Raw genomic sequence first — 22,939 nt, 5'->3', positions numbered from 1 at the left:
AAAATGAGTAAAGTCAACCTGTGCCAGTACTGAAGGGAAGTGGGTGGAAAGGGCTGGGGACAGAAAAGGAGCTAAGGAAGACTCTCAAGGACACAGCACAGTCTCAGGTAAGCCAAAGGTGAGGAGCAGGTCTGTCTCAGGCACCTCAGGTCCTGAGCCCTCAGGCTAAGCTGGGGGGATTCTCTATTGGGAAGCAATTGAGAGGGGCTACAGATGTGTGGAATTGAGGATTTAAATTGCTTAGAAGAAACGAACGCTTGAGGCAGAAGTGTTTCTCTAAATTTTCATAGCGTGGTAGAACTCAGGATACATTTTTAGGCTGGTCTGCAGTTGGCTCTTTCCAACAAAAATAAAGACTGAAATCATGACTTACGGGGAAAGGATTTAATGAGACAGTGCTTTTTATTTTTATATCCAATGACAATAATTTACATTATTGATATAATAAATATAATATATAATGTTAATGTATTGATATAATAAAAGAAATATAATTATATCTTGATAAATACAATAAGAAAAGCATCTGATAAAAGTCACCCTTTCTTGAGTAATAACGCTCAGAAAACTGCAAGTAGAAAGGAACATTCTTCATCTGATAATGAATAGTTGTAAGAAACTAACAGGTAATTTTCTAATTAATAATTAAACACTTTGTTTTTACTAAATGGAGAACAAGATAAGGACAGCTCTCACCTAGGACAATCAATTTATAGTAAGTAAAAAAAATTAAAATAGAAAGCATCAAGATGGGAAAGAAGTAAAATTACTGGTTTTGAAAAAGGGCATAATTTTATACAGATCATCCTTTGAAATCTATAAAAAAAAATTCTTGCAAACAATAAATAGATCATGGAGTCATGAGTGATACTCTAACATTACAAGTATTCATGCTATATCCTTTTCTATAAGCCAGCCTCCAGCCTTTGCCACAGAACAGAAGTGCCAGGTCACCTATAATGCCACCAACCTTACAGACAACACAAGCACCATGGAATAACAGTGAGTCAACAGAGGCAATTATAGTATTCAGTCAGCTTTTATTAATGCAGATTCAATCCAAACCTATAGTACCCCAGTAACAATAATCACTCAGAAATAACATTTCACAAGAGAATTGGCTGATAATGAACCTGAATCCCAAGAGTTCAGATCAGGTCCAGGTCCAGGAGCCAGCTGGTCAGTATCTTGCAAGGCAGATTCTACTACGGTGGCTTCAGAGTGAGCTGCAGTAGGGTCAGTTGGAGCAGCAGGGTGTCTCTCCGAGTCTCAGCTCCTCTCAGCTGTCTCAGCTCCTCTCTACTACTGTCTGAGCTGTCTATTTGAAGGCTTTTGTTTTTATACTGTTGTATGACACAATGCTGCATTAGCCTCTGATTAACAAATGTTGTTTTGTGCCACCTTGATAAGCACATGTTGATTATGTTACTCTACTGCCCATGCTCTGAGGTGGTGGTATTACTTTTCAGATAAATACATGTCTACCACGTTACACTGCAGAGGGTTTGCATCATCCCTCTCAGTCATTGCTCTACTATGAATGCTGTAAACATGGCTTCTCTCAATGCCATCTTAGTTGACTGGACTGAAACCATCTTAATTCTGTCCTGCTCTCCACACATGGCATATGAGGTCAACTTGACAAAACTCAATTATAATTCCATTAGTGGAAATTTGGAAAATGAAATTTGTTAGAAATATGATTTAAAATAGCATAAAGAAATCAAATATGAAAGCATAAATCCTTTGAAAGATATACAAGATATCTACTGTGAAATCTACAAAACACTGCTAAGTAAATGAAAAATATATACTATGTTTATGGATTGGCAAACTCATTGTTAAAATACCTATTTTCCATAAGCTATAGAGTTTATGGTTTATGGGCTGCATAGGTTACAGAGTCCATATATTTCATGCAATCCCAATCTAATTCTCAGAAAGAATTTTCAAAGAAATGGTAAAGCTGTTTCTAAAACTTATGTGAAAACAATCTAGAATAATCAGAACAATCTTGAGAAAACAAAGTTAAAGGACTTACAATGCTTTGAAGTTTTGTAATAAAGCAATAGTAGTCAATGTGATATTTACATGAACCTATAAACAGAAAATAATAGAGTATATAATAGACCCATACATACATAGTCTGTTAGGTTCTGACCAAAACATTATTCAATTCAATGGGTAAAGAAAAGTCTTTCACAAATGTTGCTGAACAACTGGATATCTCTATAGAAAAAGAAGTGAACTTTGGTTCTTACTTCATTCTATGTACAAATACTAATTCACCATGGATCATAGACCTAAGCCTAAAATCTGGAACCACAGCCCTGATCAGGGAGGTCAGTTGGTTAGAGCATCACCCCATACACCAAAAGTTTGCAGGTTCAGTCCCAGGTCAGGGCGCATATAGGAGGTAACCAATTGATGTTTCTCTCTCACACACATCAGTGTTTTTCTCTCTCTCTTCCTTCCTCTCTCTCTAGAAATCAACTGAAATATTCTCAGGTGAGGAATTTTTTTAAAGCTGGAATTATAAATATTTCCTAAAAATACATAGGAGACTATCTCCATAACCTTGGAGTGGGCAAACAAAAAAAATTATTTGCTGGGATACAGAAAGCACTGACCATGAAAGAAAAATATTACCACAATTAAAATGTCTGATAATCAATTACACCATTAAAAAATGAATAGGTAAACCTGGAAAATATCTCACCTTACATCTACCTAAAGAGGACCTTGTATCCAGAATATAAAATAATTTCTATGCATCAACAATATCTCCATAAAACCCAACACATTTTAAAAATGTGCAAAAGGTTTTACCTTCAGAGTATGATGTTTGAATGACCCACAGAAACATGAACAAGGCTCAGCATCATTGATCATCAGAAAACTGTAATTAAAACCACAAGATTCATTTAACATCCACTAAAGTAACTGAAACAAGAGGAAAACTGACAGTACCAATTATTGGGGAGGAGGTGAAGCAACAGAGGTCTCAGATACAACTGCAGGGAATGTAAAATGGTACAATTAGATTGCAAAACAATTGATCGGTTTCTTAATATTTTAAATATATATCATGACCACTCCTAGGAACTGGACAAAGAAAACCCTAAAACATATGTCAACAAGTAACCATATTCATGATAGCTTTATATAAAAGGGAAAACCCCTTAAAAAAGAAAAGGGAAAACCCAAACATCCATCAACAGAGAAATGTTTAGACAGTCTGTTGTGTGGGCATATTCTGGAAACCAACTCAGTAATACAAAGAAACAAACTACTCACAAATACAAAATATGGGTGAATCTCAGACATGTTCATTGTGTGGAAGTCATGAGTCACAGTGATGTCCAACTTCACTGATATGAATTTCAAGATGTGACAAATCTAATCCATGGAGACAGGAATCAAAATATTGTCTGCCTTAGAGGTAAGAGGGAACTTTGTAAGGTGATTAAAATATTTCTATCTTTTTTTGAGTGATAATTACATAGATATGTGTAATTGTCAAAATTTAGGATCTGAATTTTATTGTATGCAAATTTAACTCAATTAGAAATAATTCATTGTGTTTGTATAATTCACAAAACTTTTCACCATAATTATAGTGCAGACACTCAACAGGATTTGGCTGAATTCATTTTATTCACACTACCTGGTGTAGTAGGTGAAGCGCTTATTACTCTCACTACACAGATGAAGAAATAGAGAGGCTGGTGCTGCTGGTCTGAGAAGCCAGGTAGCCTGACAGGTCTGTGACCTCTCTCTGAGTGTGTTATTTGAAGCCATGAGTTATGGAACCTGAGAAAAGCCTCAGAGATCTTCTTTTCCATCCTCCCATTTTTCAGTTGCAGAAACTGAAACCCAGATAGTCTAGGTGACCTGGGAAGTGGTATGTAAGTTTAGGAAAAGGAATGATGGAGAAAAGAGTTCAGCAATGTCAATTTCCCCCAAGTCTAGCCCTGTCTGGGGTCTCTGGAGTATTTCTCTCTTCCTTCCAAGCTCACACAGTGTATTCTAAATCCCTAAAGTAAAGGAGGAATGTGACTTACCTGCATATTTCCCTTTATAGCCTTTCCTCTCCATGCCCCTTCCAGAGAGATACTCAGCACATGTTCATAAAATAAATACTTGCAAAGTACTTACTATTTTTGCTAAATACTTGCAAAAGAACTTATAATGTAAGGAGTTAAAATATATGTAAAGGTAAGAAATATAGGTCAAATAGAAAACAAAAGAATTATGGAGACAGGGAAGAGATTATTATAAATCCCTTGTTATGATATCCCATATACTTGCTATAGAAAGATCACAAATTTGGCTGTATGCTTTTAAGAAACTAATGTAAAAAGGGAAATAAAATCAGCTCCAAAATGCCTTGTGTCCATAAATCAATAAAACATCTGTCATTCGAGGTGGGTGGAGAAGCAGAAATGAAGGCACATCTATTTTGATAGTGGGGCTGGAGACAGATGATTCTTTAGAGGTCATCAGTGAGAGAGGACATGGAATATGATCCATGTTACAAGAAACATCGTGAAGTATCATAACAACTGCTGCCATTTACTGCTTTCTTACTCTGAAGCAAATACTGGTACTTTTTTTTCATTTGATTAGCACAGAAATACAAAGAGTTTTTGTTATGATTATTCTCATTTTACCTAAGGTAACTAAGTTTTAGATAATGTAACTTGCTCGTGATTACATAGCTGTTTTATTCAAAAAGATGTTAATCAATCAACTATACCACATCCTTTTCATTGGCTAATTTTTGAGTAATAAAAAAATCAATAGGGGATAATAGGAGGGCATCAAAGAACATATATGAAGGACATATGGACAAAAACAAAGGGAGTGGGTTCGAGGGTGGAAAGTGAGGATGGGTGGAGTGGGGAGGGCATGGTGGGGTGAAAATGAAGAAAAATGTACTTGAACAATTAAAAAAATCAGATGTCACCACAGAAAAGTATAATAATCTACCAGAGAAGGGTAAGCAGATTTAGCAAACAAAGATACAAGATGCCTAGGTAAATTTGAATTTCAGATCAATTTCATATGAAATTTCATTCTCTGAATTTAACTTTCACTGATGTTTTCCACTTTACCCAGCAATTCTAATCCAAGAAATATAGATTTAGAATATAGGGTATCTAGAGAGATGGGTAACTGTAGCTCCTTTAGGCAACTTTTGAGAAATATGGTTTCTTTTCAGAAAACATCCTGCATGGTATTGAATGCAGTGAGTTCAAGATTACACTTCCTGTCAAGGGTCTCCAGTATTTTGCAGGGAGAGGGGGTCAGGGGCCAGTTAAATACAAAATCATACACTTTATTAAGCAGCTTAACTGAGGGTAGAGTCTCCATCGACTTGCAAAATCTATACTCTCACAGGACTCCCTGCTGAGGGGACACTCTGCCTTAGCTATGGGTCCACTGATGAGTTCTGTGGCCCCTGAGGGCAGGTAAGTGAACTCCAGGAATGTTCTGACAGGAACAGCCTAGACTGTGCAAATAATCTTTAGTTTATCAAAAATAGTTCTGTCAAAATGTCCTACTAATGTCATAGAAATGTGACAACAAATGAAGTTTCTGAAATAAAATTTTTTCATTGAAAGATATAAGATATATTGATATGGTCATTGCAGATTATTAAAATGGTAGCTATCATTATAAAGCCAGTGTAGCACAAGCACAAGATAGAACACTACAAATATTTTTAAATGTTAAAGTCTAAATGACATGTCAAATGCTTTTATCATGATGTTAAGTATAAAAAATATAAAAACTATGCACTACGTAATCTCAGCTATATAAATGGTATGTTTAAATATGAATTATTTTTTAAAAAGCAAATATATAATCTTAGGATGATAGATCCATAAATTATTTTTGTTATTTTCTTCTTTTATACCTTCTATTCTATAATTTTTATAGTGAGAAAAATATTTCTAATAACAATAACAATATATGAAATAAATTTTAGAACTGAAACAAATTAGGTAATAATGGCGATTGGGTAAGGTACTCCAACAAAATAGGCAATATTGAGATGATAAAACTAAGCCCTGATCAAATAAAATATAATAAATTCTGGCATGTGAAGCAAAGTTTACTACCAATGTTCTGGTCAAGGGAATCTGAATGTTCTTCCGGCTTACATAAAAGTTGAACTCTAAAACTTTAAATTTGATGTTCAAAATGTACAATATTAATGAGGCACAAGGAGAAGGCAATCAGAAAGGAAGAAAAAGAGGAAAAGATCACAGACCACAGTGGAGAAAGACAAGCAAAGGACAAAAGGGAGGAAAAGTTCAGTAGAGAGAAGGAGATTGAGGGTAAAAATTTGGAAGCATTTTGTAATCATACAGAATCAGGAAAATGGAAGTAAAGTCTCTAGATAAAAATTCTCTTGCCCTTCCTACTTCTCAAGGCCCAACTCTCACTGCCTAGCACAGTGGTATAATGCAGGTAGGAAAAGCCTCAATTACAAAGTCTGGTGCATTGACGCACCCACATAGGCCCTACTGCTCTTGTGCATTCAAAGAAGCCAGAATGCAGGTCTTTCTTGGAAGTCTGTTTGGTATAGGCATGTGGTACCTCACATGCTTCCAGAATCTGGAGTTTAGGGACCTCTTGTTGGCCACATGGTCTTCCCTCCACTTGATGGTACCCTGCATTTTTACCAGGTGCTGGAGGGAATCTGGAAGCCCAGCAAGTTGCAGTCTACCTGGCTCACTCAGAGCCTCCATTTCAATCAGAATCACCTTGGAGTCATCCTGGATGAGGGCACTGTGCAAGGCGATCTCCTGCTCATAGGTAAACTCTTTGCTGTATACGATCTGAGGAGTCAGGATAAAAATGTGCCGCCGACTTTTTCGGATATTGGTTTCCACTGCAGTGGCCATATCTAGTAATAAAGACATGGAAAAGATTTCTGTTGTTGTATTTTTAAATCTAATGCTTTGATCATAAATTTTTTGAAACTTTTAAAAGTTGTGATTGTTATAATCTTGTGTGAGATCTTGATACTATCAATTCACTTCTTTGGAAAAGGAGAAATGTTGCATCTTACCCCTCTCACCGTGAGATAAGGGCCAAGGCCCTCTTCTTTCCCAGGCAGGTCAGTCCTAACTAAAGCAGAATACTTCCAGTTAAATGCAAATATAGAGGTATTTAGCAGGAGACAAAATGCAGGCTCATTAGCTACATATTATCTTTTTAAAGATTAGTTTACAAGTTTTCAAAGGGTTTAGAATTTTCACTCTTATATTAAATAGTGCAAACAGAGGAACCCTTGTTCCTCTCAACAGACTAATGTCTCTAGGAAGTCCTGGATCTACTTCATCTTCCCCCATTCTCTGTTTTAGAAGCTGCTTTAATCCAGACAAGAAAAATCTTAAGGGAGATGGATCCCTTTGGCAAGTCAGTGTTTATAAAGCATCAGCTGTATGTATAGTGATCTTAACTAACTTCTGAGTGGGCTCAGAAAAACATGTAAAATACCCAGGTGTCACTGCAAGGAGGTGACAGCATGATTAAGGAAACCCAACCATGAACAAAACAACTGCAGATATCCTTAGAAAGTGGTGGCTAAAAGATGGCCTATTTATTTTGTTTGAAATAAGGAAGTAAATGGTAAATTGAGCCAAGTAGAGACCTTGGGTCAGTCAGGATCCTAACAGAAAACTTGGCACATTTAAAAGGACTGGTGAAAGAGTTTAATGAAATGAGAATTTATAAAAGATGTGGGCAGAGCTCAGGGAAATCAATAACAGATGGTGCAGAATCCCACAAATGGTAATATCGGGGAGACATTACACCCTCCACTGTGCAAGGGAGGAAGCACTTATGGAATCCAAGGAGTATGAAGGCCAACTGACAGAAACCCTGCTCCAGGAGAGAGAATTGCAACTACCCTGGCAACTTCACCCAGAAGGGGCAAAGGATGTTGGTTCCTCCTCTCCAGAACTCCTGCCAGTGCCTCCCTTTGGCCAAAACCAACATGGAGTAAAGAGCAAGGGAGGATAGATTCCATAATGACCAGCCACCCAGGGACACTGGATAAAAGGGGTTACAGAGTAGATTTGAGGGAGCAAATGGAAGGTAACTAGCATGGGAAGAAATATACTGCATCCATCAGACATAAACTTTTTCTTATGGGAAGAGTAATGTCTGATGGTGTTTTGTTGAATTTTATTTTACTTTGATTGAGGTAATCAGAGGACATATTTGAGGAGGGTGAAGTGAAAAACCTTTCCAAATGAAAAACAGCACCAGAAAGTCAACATAAGCTTGAGCCTCAGGGAGCTAGCATCCCTGTTTGACTGGGAAGAGGTGTAACTAGAAATACTGTGACATCACTAATAGCTAGAGTCTCTGCAACTACTAAAGCAGATGTGTGATATGAAAAGAGCATTTGAGTGCCATGTCTCCTGACTCTCTGCTTTCATGGTAGCCAGTGAGGAGAGCTGGAGGAAGAAGAGACCCTCGATTACTTAGATTACAGTTTCCTGAATTGTACACTTTATGAGTCTCCCAGGCCATTAGTAGGTTATTAACATTGCTCGAATATTCCAGGATAAACCAAATTCACCTGTTGTGTGTTCCTTTTAATTCATAGGCGTGTGAATTCCTCCTTTCAGTAGGAATGCCAGTTAAACCCACGGTTTACTAAACATTAACTTTATTGGACTTATGCTCCTAATGTTCCTCCCTCATTCACATTCCAAACACTTCCTGGAGTCTGAGGAATTTAAGAAGGGTAAGGAGGGTTCATAGGCATGTGTCATAAATATAGAGGGAAGATAAGAATGACTACTGAAACACTAGAATTGTGAAACAACTTGCAAAAGTACATGAAATCAACTGGTAATATTAAGAAACAGAAGACACAGTTTTAGTTGTTCTTGTGAGAATATAAATTTGCAAATGTTTCACCAACATAAGGAAACTCATACAACTCTATAAATATTTTAGAATTGCCTCTGGGTGTTAGAACATAATTCTTTGGTTGTAGACTCAAATCTTCTAGAGAGAATTAAGAAATGTTAAGTACTTCTACTAGGGGACATGGGATATAAAGTAGGGGCAGTGCCCTGCTAAATTCACATACTAAGGATGCCTTACCCTGTCTTCACGTCACTGACACTACTGTGAATACCTCATGATAAGGCCAGCAAAGGGACAGGAGAAGCAAAGATTAGGCATCTCATTTTTCTGGAGAAATATTTAAAATCTCTGGTCTCAAAAACTAGAAAAACGATTATAAGTTATTATCCAATGCAGGGGTAAGACCACTCATTGCTTAGCCTTCTGATGAAGTGAATTTCTGTGCCAGATGTATGTTGATAGTGTTACCTTCTCCAGGTAGCAAATCTCTCCCATGAATGCATAAGTTATAGCCACATTTATTTTCAAGAACATCAGGCAGAATCTGGTGAACAAAGTAGTCAACAGAACTGGTTGCTTCTGGACTATCTTTGTGGTTCCGCGGATAGATAACATAAGCATCATAGATCTTTCCATCTGAAAATGAGAGTAAGTACAACTTTATTACTCAGTTCTACAAAAATTATTATTTATCACCAAGTTTTATGGTTAGTGGTGATGATATCCCAGCCCCCCAAATATTCTAGAATCTAGAGTTGATGACAATAGTCTACCACCAAAAAATATCATCAGAAAATCTATTTTAAACTCAAAGTTCTCCTTTTTGTAGCCCCAGACTGAGTGGTAGAGAACAGGGAAGGGTTTGTACAGGTTAGTTCAAACCATATTGTTATATTTAATCAAGACTGTATTAACAAGTATTGTTCACAGGTCATCATAATATTGACTAAGACTAACAATAATGCCAAATCCTGCAAGTATGTAGTAGGTGCCTTGATGGTCAACTATTCAAAAGATAAAGGGAGGACAAAAAAGTGATCATTATTATTATGAAAAGAAGTAAAATAGGGAGAATAAAGATGGTGGAGGAGTGAATAGAATTAACACTGATCTCCCAGAATGAATCTGGAATTACAACTCATTTGTGGAGAAACCACTCAGCACAAACAACTGAGCAACAGCCAGAGAGAAGTATATAACTTCAGACACACAGAACCAGCTTCAGCACAACTCGTCTGGTAGGGAGTCCAGACTCAAGAGGGCTGGTTGGACACCCTCAGGTGGCAGCACTGGTGGGATAATTAAGCAGCCAGTTGGATCCCCCAGAGAAGATTGGGGTCTAAACCCTAAGCTCAGATTCCCAGCCTAGAACACCAGAGCCCCAAAAGTACACAGATAACAACAACCAGTGGTGAAAAGTGGCAGGGTTGCTCTCTGACAGAGATAGACAATTGGAGACCCAAGGGACATTTAAAGGGCCAATACCCAAATTTCCACTTCCAGCCACTTACCCAGGTGCACCAGCAAACTTGGGGAAAAAGTGGAGATGCCTGAGGAGAGACGGGGGGGGGGGGGTAGCAGGGAGGGATAAAGCCATGGGGAGAGAACTGAGAGAGTAGCTGCAGGAATCCCAATGCTGAGTCATCCCCCAGATGGCAGCAGCCTTTGTGCTTAGACAGACCACTCCCCTCTGAGCAGCAGTAGCCTGAGGGAAAACAGTAGCCACAACCTCAGGAGGATCTCTGCCCTATGGAGTTTAAATCTGCCTGCTGAGTGGAGAGTGACCAGATTAACAATTGAAGGAGACAGCCAGTGATAGCAGATCACTGGATGTATGGAACAGGCTGTCAAAGGTCAGACAGGGTCAATAGCTGACACCACCAGAGGCAGATCCAGAAAGAAAAAAAAAAAGGTAAATACAAGCAAGAGGCTACTCAGACAGAAACCACTGTGATCTTCATGATTCGTGATGTTTTCTTTCCTGCGTAACTTTATAGTATTCATTTCTTGCCCAGTGAGTTTATATATAATAAGTTACTAGATTTTATACTATAGTATATTGCATTTCACATATTTTGCTCCTCTCCTGCTGCTCCTAGCTCATTTTACTTTCCTCTTTCCTTGCAATATTTTCATTTCAAATTTGGTTTTCTTTCTAGCTACAACTTGTTTCCATTCTACACTCTTACTATTTCTCTCCTATCCAAACACTCCAAATGAATTCTCTTGTCAAGGGTCATTTCACATCCTTTTGCCCAGTTCTTAAAATACCTGTTTTCTCTCTACACCTTTAACAAACTTTGTGAGTTGGCTGTGGGTAGGGTAGCTATTGTTACAATACAGTGTCATGGGAGAATTGTACTTTGTAGAATTTTCTTCCTTTCCCTTTGAGAAAGAGCTAACCCCCATCCTTCACAGGCTACTTCAAAAAATTCAAGAAGATGGAAGACTCCCAAAATCTTTTTATGAAGCCAGCATCATCAACATCCCAAAACCAGGTAAAGACATAGAAAAGAAAGAAAACTACAGGCCAATATCACTGATGAACATAGATGCTAAAACCCTCAACAAAATATTGGCAAACCATATCCAACAATACATTAAAAAGAGCATACAACATGACCAATTGGGATTCATCCCAGGGATGCAAGGATGGTACAATATTCATGAATTAATAAACATAATACATCACATAAACAAAAGGGAAGACAAAAATCACGTGATCATATCAATAGATGCAGAAAAGGCAATTGATAAGATATAGTACCCATTTATGATAAAATACTTAGCAAAGTGCGAGTAGAGGGAGCATTCCTGAATATAATAGAGTCCATATATAAGAAACCTATAGCCAATATTATAATCAATGGGCAAAAACTAAAATCTTTCCCACTAAGATCAGGAAGAAGACAAGGATGTCTGCTTTCTCCACTTCTATTCAACATAGTATTGGAAGTCATAGCCACAGCAAACAGACAAGAAGAAATAAAAGGCATCCAAATTAGAAAGGAGGAAGCATAATTTTCATCGTCTGCAGATGACATGATAGTGTACATAGAACATGCTATAGACTCCACCAAAAAGCTACTTGATGTAATAAGTGAATTTGGCAAAAACAGCCATATACAAAGTCTATATTCAGAAATCAAAGGCATTTTTGTACACTAACAATGAAATATCAGAAACAGAAATCAGGAAAAGAATTCCATTTGTTATAGCAACATGAAAAATAAAGTACCTAGGAATAAATCTAACTAAGGAGGTCTTCTACCTCCTTAGGTAGAAAACTACACAACACTGAGGAAAGATCTTAGGGGATACACAAAAAAATGGAAGCATGTACCATGCTCATGGATTGGAAGGATAAATATTATCAAAATGTCCATACTACCCAAAGCAATTTATAGATTCAATGCAATCCCTATTAAAATACCAATGACATACTTCACAGATATAGAACAAACATTTCAAAAATGTGTATGGAAACATAAATGACCCCAAATAGCTGCAGCAAATTTGAGAAAGAAGAACAAAGTAGAAGGGATTGCCACACCTGACATGAAACTATATTACAAGGTCACAGTAATCAAAACAGTCTGGTACTGGCATAAAAACAAACATATATATCAATAGAACAGAATACAGAGCCCAGAAATAAACTCATGTATCTATGGTCAGTTAACATTAGACAAGGTAGTAAAAGCATAAAATGGAATAAAATAGCCACTTCAACAACTGGTATTGGGAGATCTGGACAGCTACATTCAAGAAAATGAAACTCAACCACCAACTTACACCATACAAAAAAATAAACTCAAGATGGATAAAAGACTTAAATATAAGTAGTGATACCATAAAAATCCTAGAGGAGAACATAGGCAGGAAAATCTCAGATGTTCCATGCAGCAATATTTTCACTAATGTGTCCCCTAGAGCAAGGGATATAAAGGAAAGAATAAACAAATGGGACCTCGCCAAAATAAAAAGCGTCTGCATGGCTAGAGAAAACATTAGCAAAACAAAAAGGGAACCAAGTATATGGGAAAATATATCTGCCAATTATATCTCAGACAAGTGTTTGATCTCCAAAATATATAAAGAACTCACATAACTCCACTCCAGGAAGACAAACAATCCAATTAAAAAATGGACAAAGGACCAGAACAGATATCTCCAAGGACATACATAGGTCCCAGAGAATATGAAAGGATGCTCTTCATCACTAGCCATCAGAGAGATGCAAATAAAAACCACAATGAGATACCACTACAAACCAATCAGCAAGGCCATGGTAAACAAATCAACAAATAAGAAGTGCTGGGGAGGTTGTGGAGAAAAGGAAACCCTAGTGCACTGTTGGTGGGAATGTAAACTGGTGCAGCCCCTGTGGAAAACAGTATGGAATTTCATCAGAAAACTGAAAGTGGAATTGCCTTTTGACCCAGCAATTCCACTGGTGGGATTATACACTAAGAATCCTGAAACACTAATTCGAAAGAACCTATGTACCCCAATGTTCATAGCAGCACAATTTACAATAGCCAAGTGCTGAAAGCAGCCTAGGTGCCCATTAGTAAATGAGTGGATCAGTAAACTATGGTATATTTACACAATGGAATACTACATAGCAGAAAGAACGGAGCTCCTACCTTTTGTGAAAACGTGGATGGACCAGAGAGCATTATGCTGAGTGAAGTAAGCCAGGCAGTGAAAGACAAATACCATATGATCTCACCTATAAGTGAGAACCTAAATAACAAAATAACCTAAATAACAAAACAAACAAGCAAGTGAAATATAACCAGAGACATTGAAATTAACAAACTGACAGTAGCCAGAGGAGAGGGAAACAGCATGGGAAAGAAGGAAAAGGATCATAAATGAACATGTATAAAGGACCCATAGACAAAGCCAAAGCAGAGTAGGATTGAGGGCGGGAGGTAGGGATGGGTATGGAGTAGGAATTGGTAGTGGGAAAATGGAGACAACTGTATCTGAACATCAATTAAATTTTTTTAAAAGAATGTAAAATAAACAAGTCATGGATAAAGTATTCTGTGCTGAGAAAAATCTCAATTTTAGCTTTTGTTTTCCCCATGCTTCCCCTAGGGAAATGAAAATGCTAAAGGCTAATAGTGCCAAGATAGTAAAAAATTTTAAGGGATCTAAATTTACAACCAAATCCAATAATTAGCTTTAGTGGATTGAACCATATAGAATGTCTAAACTCTATCTATCTGTCTCCAGATGAAAGAACAGTGTTCGCTGTTCCCATTTAGCAGGCAGAACTGTCTTCTTTCATGTGCTTAGGTGAGACTTTATTGAACTCAATTGCATAGGTGAGACTCTATGGAACAGGGTTCCTGTATTCCAATGGACCTATCTAACCTCTTCACATTTGAAAATTCAGAACAGTGTCGTTAATGCTTTGAATTCCACACTGTTTATACATTTTCCAAAATGTGTAAACCTTTCTGGGCTTGGGGCAGTCTGTTACTGGGCTTCAGTAGAAAGCAATCCTATTAGGGAGGAAGTTTGAATTGTTGAGATGTGTCTTAGAGCCACAAAGAGTAGCAAGGCAGAACAAAGAACAGCCTCTGAGTGAACTCAAAGATTTACTAATTATATGCTGGTAAGCAAAATGGAAGCTGGGTTTTGTAGCATAGCTATTAAGAGATTGAGACAAGTGACCAACAGCCATTATGAGACTTTTTCTTTTGAAGAACTTGAAACTTGCTACTTACCATTTCTAGTTTTGTAAGGTCTAGCTATGTCCCTCCAGAGCAGAATAACCTCAATCCAGAACACTTTCAGCATTATCATCATGATATTGGTTAGCATTAACAATATGCCAAATCCTGCAAGTATGTAGTAGGTGCTTTGATGATCAACTATTCAAAGATAGAGGGAGGACAGAAAATGATCATCATTATTATGAAAACAAAGTGAAATAAACAAATACATGGATGTTGGCCTCTACTGAGGGTACAAGGAATTCATGAACAGATGCTGACTTGGAACTGTCATGCTGCTCTAAGAATCAGTCAATGAACAGTTACTGAGCCCATATTATGTGTAAGGCACCAGGCTAGGTATTGTAGGGAATTCTCAGAGTGTACAAGACACAGAGACATGTGTAAACCTAACAGAGATAGGAAATAAAGGCACGATTTTGACTGCCAGAGGTTTTTAGAAAGAACGCTCACTCCATGCTAGACTGGGCAATGAGGCCTTCCTGCAGGAGGAGGTCTCTGAAGAATAGATAAGATTTACATTGCTGCAAAAAAGAAAATGGATTACTCTGGCAAGAGAAAATGCCATGAACTCAAGGGCAAAGATGGCAGTGTGTTTTCTGAGTAACTGGAGTGATCTAATTTGGGGAAGTAATGGAAGATACAGTAGGTCAGGGTTAGGTTTTGGCCAGAACTGAGGCTCCAGCTAAGGTATTTAGCCTTTTATTCTGAAGGTCATGAAAGCTATTGAGTGAGGTGTTAACAATGAACTTGGTTTTAAAGTAAAATTAATATGATGGCAGTGGAAGGTTTTTTTCTGTGGTCTTGGAGTAGAATGGGCAGGAGTGCTTGGAGTGAGAGCTGAAGAGGGCACAAACTCATCTAATAATGAAAAAGGAATGGACAAGCCCAATATTTGGGGTACTAAGGAGAAAGAATTAACAAGTCTTGGGGATTTGTTGAATCTGGAGTTGGTGACCTGGGTAAGTTGAGAAGAAACAGGAGCCATTTAAGCCTCCAAAGCTATCTGACAGAGAAGTCAAATTGCCAGATTCCAGCCCCACACATACCCCTTCCTTCTCTATGGTGAACATTCTTTAGCCATCACTGAACTTTATCCTGTGCTCATTCCCTCACATATGCAAGATGGTCCCCATCTTCAAGAACTTGTAACAGGTATGTATTGCAATACAAATTGAACATAAGAACTGAGATCATTAATAGTATTTTTGGCTGTTTTAAGTTTACTTAATGCTTTAGAACTGCTATCATATTTTACAAATAGTCCCATTTAATGATGCACATGAGGAGAATCTCAAGTGAGAATTGGTTATATTGTTGTCTTTTGATTTTCATCTCAAATCTCAAAGCATGGGCTCCCAGGTTTGAGGTAAAAAAATACTGACCCATATTAAAAATTTCTCCAATTGATCTTCAGCTTCCTGAGTATGCAGCAGCACTATGAGATCAAGAATGGCCAAGGTGAAGTGATTCAAAGCTGGAAGGTGGACTTGGGGTGGAGATGGAGGTGCGGCAGATTGACAGAGAGCTTACTGTCTGTACTGTCATCAGTTTAAATGCTAAATACTCCCTAAGAACATCATTTCAACAGGATTCTTCCTCAGATCACTTTTTCAAAAATTCCTATCTGGATGTATCCTGGAAATCTATACTTCTTGTGGAGATTGTTGTGAAGTAACTATGGTTATGGCTGGTTATTTTTAAATGAAGAAGTTAATCCAAGACATTGAAGGAAGTTAAAATTCAATATCTTTATAAATGTTAATGGCTTTTTACATGTATAAATAATTGATTTACATGATGACAACACTAAAATACTTTCTGGAAGTGCTTATAAACAGGAAAACACTGCCTGTGTTTGAATCTTGCCTTTATAACTCTAATATTTGGCAACTTATGCAACCCCTCTTTGCCCCAAATTCCTCCTCTTTAAAATTAGATGATAGTGACAGTCTCTTTCTCCTGGAGTATTGATTTTTTAAAAATTTAATGAAAAATAATTAGGTCCTGGTGCATAGAAAATAATAAATAAATGTATAATATTATTATGAGTATCAAATATTTATTGGATAATATTTGTAATATGGAGATATAGGCTTTTTAAGTTTTTGTTTTTAAAATTAAAGACAATGATGTAATTTCTTTTATTCTATGATTAGAAATAAAGGAATTCATTGTGACAATTTGACAACAGTAGCAAATTTTTTTGTTTAATTTACACAGCTGTTGAAACACTATAACTATGTTGATTTGAAGAAAAATAGGTGAAATATACCAAATATAAATAAATTAGAATGAACAAAATCATTGACTACATACATTTAACATGAAGACAGTTCAAATCCACAGGTAACCAGAGAACTTTTCTAAAATGAAAATGTAAGCAGTGCATAGGCACCAGATTTTCTTACTGGAATGGGCAAAAATTAAACATTTCATCTTCCCATTCACTTTGCCAGCCTCACTAACAAAATATTTGTTGTTTATGACAAAAATACATTATAAAAGGGAATGTGTTAATAATGTGTTATTATAAAAGGTAACAAAAGAACATGTCCACAGTTTGCTGTTGGTGTATTTTATTTCATATACAATGAGACACAGAGGTCTAATGAAATGAGAAAGCAAAAAAATGACTAAGGCAGCAGATGGGTGTTAAAGAGGAACCAGCAGGAGGATTGGGAGGGGGGAATGAGGGGGGAGGAGGAGGAAGAAGAGGAAGGAAGAAGAGGAGGGGAAGGAAGGGGAGAAGTAGAAGAAAGAAGTAAAGTAATAGTGAGGTAAACAGACAAACAGAAACAGTCTGAGGAGACCTTACTGCAGAAGGCCAGTGTCCTCAAGAGAAGAAGCACATTTTATTTGTTAGCTCACTTCTTTTGTCTTGATGTATCCCTCTGGAACCACAAGGCAATATCTCATGCTCTAAGAAATGATCTCAGCTTATGGCTCATACAAGGAACTCAGGTTACAGAAGTCCCAGAAACACTCCTTACTTGGCTTTTTCCTCCTTAGTTTTATGGTGTGCCTTCTCAAGCCATAAAAATTCCTGGCCAGACAGTCATACTTCAGCAACAAATCCTCTTCTCTTACATCAGCTATTCTTAAAATGGTGCTTCGACAAGTCAGTTCATTGCTAGAACTAAGAAGGCAACTGGTTACTTTCAGTGCTTACTCAGTAGTTGCAGTTGTGTGGGAGGTGTTTTAACTTCTGTGTGACGATACCTTTGATTTTGCTCTTGCTCCTCTTGAATTCTTGATTCACCAAAGCTCCCAATTATGCTTCCATTAACCTGCCACTGGACAGCAGACATAAGCTGAGAGCCTTTCCCAAAGCAAGCAGAGCAAATAATATTTGCTGTTTTTCCTAGATGAGAAGTAAAGAAATTCACCAATAAAATTAAATTCTTGCAAATAGTATTTAATTTAATGCAAAATAATTGTTGATCACCTAGTGTGTGCCAGGAATTGATTATTGTTTCCCTTCCCCATTTTTAGCACCTTCACCTTTGTATGACCTTTTCTTGCCTCCCTCCCTCCTCCATTATCTTTATTTCACTCACAATTAAGTCCCCCTCTTCTTTCTCACTGGAAGAGGAAACCAAAGAGACAAATGACTCAAGCTTCACCAATCCCACATTATAATGTAGTATTTCCCTATAAATTATTTCCCTGTAGTATTCATTATAAATTAGAATTTCTTTTTAACTGCTCTCCTTCACACATTTCTCCTCCTTTTGAATACTTTTCATCTCTTTCTAACAAGTAAAACTGTATTTTCCCTGACCAGGCTACCATCCCAGTATTTAATTGTCCAGCAAGAGCCCTCTTTCTCTCTTCCAACTCCTTTAACTTGAGACTTACTTCTTTCTGACCTGAAGTACAGAGCTGCATTCCTGCAGCTGGAAGCACAGGTATGTGCATTGAGCCACACTCTTGTGAGCCCTGAGCTCCTGGGTCTATAATTGGATGTCTGAAGTGGGATAAGAAGCTCAGCATCTCTCCAAAGGAGATAAGGGTGTAAACATTAACAGTTAGAACACAAGATATTCTCACATACTGGTAGAAAGATTGACAAGTGATGTGGAAACATAGGAGAAGAAATCATTGCAGGTAACAGGGCTGCCACATTGCACAGGTATATATATATGGCCTTGGACTCCAATAAAGAGGCTCTGATCATGCTCTCAGGCAGTGAAGGAGGGTGGCATGGAGGAATTTCACAGAGGAGGTGATATTTGCACTGAGTGTTGAGAGAAGGGAAGAGGAAACAACGTGGGGAAAACCAGGCAAGAAAGTGGAAATGTTGCATGTCAGTATAGGAGCGATGAGATGGTCGGTGTGATGGGAACATGGGGCACATGGGTTAACAGCTAGCTGTATGTCGGGTGAAGACCAGGTCATGAGAGTATATTCCACATGCTAAAACTTTGAATTGTATCCCACCTTTAGTAAAGAACCAGGGAAGGAAGAGATGGATAGAGTCATAAAGTCTAGATTCTCATACTTCTGTCATTGATTATTTACAACCTGGGGCATGTCATCCATCCTGTCTGAGCCTAAGTATCCACAAGCTTAAAGTGGGAACAATTTCTATCTCCTGGATAGAAGTGACAATGGCACATGAGTTACAAAGTGCAATACAAGTATAAATGCTGTGTATTGCTGTGACCACATATTCCTGAAATGTGCAAGTGCCCAAGACAAGTGTTTCTACCCTTGACATCTCATTGAACCCTCAAGATCCACTATCCTCATTGCCTGATCTCTACTTGGGGAATTCAGACCAGGGGTCAGAGGGAAGTATTTTCCAGGCAACATTAACAGTATTCTTAAAGTTTTCTTACCGATTTCCACATCCTTTATTTCATTTTGTGGTGGTGCTATAATTACTGGAAACAAAGAAAAGCTTTTCTCCCCTTAAATCAAAAACAAATAGAGAATATATATATATATCAGAACAGCATTTGGATGATCATCAATGTAAACTTATATTTTCATATTTCTATCTTATTTCATAACAATGTTTCTTAAATTTTCTGACAAGATGACAACAAGTATGCACACATACACAGATGCAGACACACACAAATGAAACAAAAAAAGTAGTACTTTGTCTTACTATACCTAGGATGCTCTTTGATATTTTCTAATCTTTTTTATCTCATTAAATTCTAGTCCAGCACATTAAATTAATTGTATGACCTCACAATTGTTAGAAAACTACAATTCTACAGAAAGGGGATAATGCTTCAAGGAAAGAAGAGTTCAAAAGACATATGAGAATGAAAAACACATATCTTCACACTTCTGCTCACAGCTTTCTACCATGGTGGCCCACCCTATTCAGAAATGTTAATTTCCTATGGTCCTGATGCCTAAAGACTATGAAAAGGGACTCTCTGGACCACTGGTGCATTCCCACAGCCCTTGGTTTCCATTGATTTTAGGATACTATGATTAAGAACCCCTATGAATTTTGATGTGAATCAGTGAGAGACACTAATAGAAATGTGGTCTGCTGATGTTGATTTTACAGAAGTGGAGCTTTGAAAAACTCCAAGCAAAGCTTTTCTCCACTGTTGCTTTGCTCTCAGAAATCCACCATACATAGAGGCCCTACTTCTTATATATCCATTGATCAAGCTAGTCTAAGGAGACCCTGACTCTTTGTAGATGTGATACTCTGGATTGTGAAGTCTTTCCCATGAATGGGCTTTCATAGAACCTAAGGTAAATTTTTAAAAAATAGAATTAAGTGACCTACTTGAGGTCTTTAAGGATGTTGAAAGTATTGCAAATCAGGATTGAAAGCCACTCAATAATACCTATGTGTCTTTTTTTTAATTAAAATATTTTGTTTATTCATTTTTAGAGAGGGGGGAAGAGAAGGAGAAAGTGAGGGAGAGAAACATCAATGTGTGGTTGCCTCTTGTGCACTTGGTACTGAGGACCTGGCCTGCAGCCCAGGCATGTGCCCTGACTGGGAATTGAACTGGCGACCCCTTGGTTTGCAGCCCACACTCAATCCACTGAGCTACACCAGCCAGGGTAATACCTATGTATCTTTATAAAGTTTTTCACTCAACTCCTAATTCAGTGAGTAATAGTAGAGATAAAATAGACTTTTTCTATTTACAGAATCTTTGCCAAGAAATTGGGAAAAGAAACATTAATCTTGTTCTTCAAAGAGTTGTCTACTAGTCAAAAAAGTTAAGTTAGTATTTAGATCATGGTATCTTTGAAAAATTAGGTCAAAAAGGAAAGAACACATGCTTTTGAATTAGCTGTACAATCTTCCTCTGAAATATCTTAAATTTTGATGCTGGCATAGTAGAAAATGTGCAAAAAAAATGAAGCAGGAGTAACTATTGGTGGGAGGATGAAGTGCAGGAAAATCAATAAGAAAGGCCCTATTCCTCCCACCTTATCTTTTAGCAAATATTCTGTTTTGTTAAATTCAGTAGCTTACCATGAACTGTGAATGATCTGGTTGCTGTCACATTGTAACTGGCTCCATTTTCATTGTGCATAAATCTGCATGTATAATCACCTGTGTCCTTGCTGGTTGCATTGTCAATAAGCAAATATGTCTCATGTGTATAGTACCTTGATCCTTGAAGAGCTTTACAATTCTGAAATTTAAAAAATGACATGCCACTTTCAGTAATTCTTTACTTCCATCTATTTTGTGTAATTTTTATTTATTATCTCCAAATTTCTTCTACCTTAAACCACTCAACAGGTGCTGTCCAATTGTAGAGGTCAATGGTAGGACAAAATATTTTGGAATTCTTTTCTGATCCAGAGGTTGTTGAATATATCATGCCATCTGGAATATTGCAATCTGGTTGTTTTTTATATATAGTGACATTCACATATCCAGTCTTAATGAAGGTGGGACTATTAAAAAGTCAAACAATTTTTTGAAAGTTACTAAGCATTATGCAATGACTTTATCCAAATCTAGCTTTTACTAATTATTGTTTTTATCTGTGAAAAACAATGATAGTGGTTTTGTCTCATTTAAATATAATCATTAAAGTCTAGGTTTTTAAATACTTTTGTTAAACTTGAGATAAAACATAACCCTTACAGTAGCCCTAAAATGATTTCCTCATCATTTCTTCATATACTATAGCTGCTGTAATGCCAATAACCCAATATAATAAAGAAAATTAGTATTTATAGAGAATTTGCTATGTAACATTCATGATATTAACCGTACCTCATTTATTCCCACAATGATTTGAACTGAGTTATATTAATATATGAAGTTTACAGATGAGGAAATTGAGGGACACAGAAGTAACTTTCAGGCAACAGATAACAAGTCACAGTATGAATTTTAAACTGAAACTTGTCTGACCTCAGAACCTAGCCACCTAATTATACACATCCTGCTTTTTATGTAGTTCATCTGATATTTTCTATGTACCAAAAACAGGTACAAAATCAAAACATTTAACAGTTTGTATGTAGAATAATTTATAGGCATACAATCTCACATAACCTTCTTTAGCCGACCTCTCAGATGTAAGGCACTGGTAATTACTCTTTTGCACCAACCATAGGCCTTCTTGATGCCCAGGGCATAGGTTACTGTTCTTTGTGCTGTTCAAATCTCTCTTCTAGCCAAAACTGGGTGATTGGTCTCAGTTTTCTTGATCACTAGGAAAACTAGGTCTTTTTTAACTTGGCTACAAATGAATCCCTGCAGTTATTTATTTAAATAGTTCATCGTCACCTACACCCCAACCTGATTGTGTTTCTAGAAGTACTCTTTTAGTCAAATCACTTCATAAATTCAATGGTACAAGAGAAGTCTAAGAAAAGGAAAGAAAATGAGGGCAGCTCAGATGATCAACTCTTACAGAAAAGAGAGAAAGTCTAAAGATTATGGTGGCTGATACTACCTTCGGATAATGCAAGTATAAATTCCAGAATCCTCAACTTTGGCTGGGAGAAGCTTAAGACGTTCCCTTGAAGCAAATACACGACTTTCTTTCTGAGTAGTAACACTTTCGTTGTTTTTTGAGTAATACCATACTACAGGGTATCGAGATCTTCCTTGTCTAGGACACCTCACAATTAAAGCCTCATTTTCCAGGCCCCAGGATGACTTGTCTGCAAATTAAAAAATATGAATACGACCCTGAAATTATCATAAAAAGATTACAGTTCCTATATTCTAGGATATTCCTCTCCAGGATTAAATTGAAAAATGGACCATACTTTGTGATATTTCAACTGAAAAGAATAAGTAAATGATTAAGATCTTGTATGAA

The 22,939-nt window shown here is 37.1% G+C and overlaps 1 protein-coding gene and 1 long non-coding RNA gene across 2 annotated transcripts in view; one reads left to right on the top strand and one right to left on the bottom strand.

Moving 5' to 3' along the window:
- Positions 1-18: 18 nt before the first annotated feature.
- On the top strand, positions 19-16,734 carry LOC119047916 (uncharacterized). Its single transcript, XR_005082218.2, has 3 exons — positions 19-107; positions 6,699-6,828; positions 16,072-16,734. It is a non-coding gene; the product is annotated as an uncharacterized LOC119047916 (long non-coding RNA).
- The window catches only part of IL1RL1 (interleukin 1 receptor like 1), a 29,193-nt gene continuing 12,261 nt past the window's right edge, over positions 6,008-22,939 (bottom strand). Inside the window, exons 3-11 of the mRNA XM_037143402.2 lie at positions 22,568-22,778; positions 21,380-21,554; positions 21,124-21,286; positions 19,499-19,570; positions 17,877-18,018; positions 17,648-17,793; positions 14,646-14,792; positions 9,370-9,537; positions 6,008-6,919 (exon numbers count right to left, since the gene is read on the bottom strand). Coding sequence (XP_036999297.2) covers positions 6,534-6,919; positions 9,370-9,537; positions 14,646-14,792; positions 17,648-17,793; positions 17,877-18,018; positions 19,499-19,570; positions 21,124-21,286; positions 21,380-21,554; positions 22,568-22,778 — 1,610 coding nt within the window. The 3' untranslated portion in view covers positions 6,008-6,533. The remainder of the gene's footprint in view (positions 6,920-9,369; positions 9,538-14,645; positions 14,793-17,647; positions 17,794-17,876; positions 18,019-19,498; positions 19,571-21,123; positions 21,287-21,379; positions 21,555-22,567; positions 22,779-22,939) is intronic.

Source organism: Artibeus jamaicensis, unplaced genomic scaffold, assembly GCF_021234435.1.
Source record: "Artibeus jamaicensis isolate MK-2021 breed Jamaican fruit bat unplaced genomic scaffold, CSHL_Jam_final contig_384, whole genome shotgun sequence".
In the NCBI taxonomy this organism is placed as follows: Eukaryota; Metazoa; Chordata; class Mammalia; order Chiroptera; family Phyllostomidae; genus Artibeus; species Artibeus jamaicensis.
Note: the sequence above shows the minus strand (reverse complement) of the source record. Positions and strands in the feature narration are given on the sequence as shown.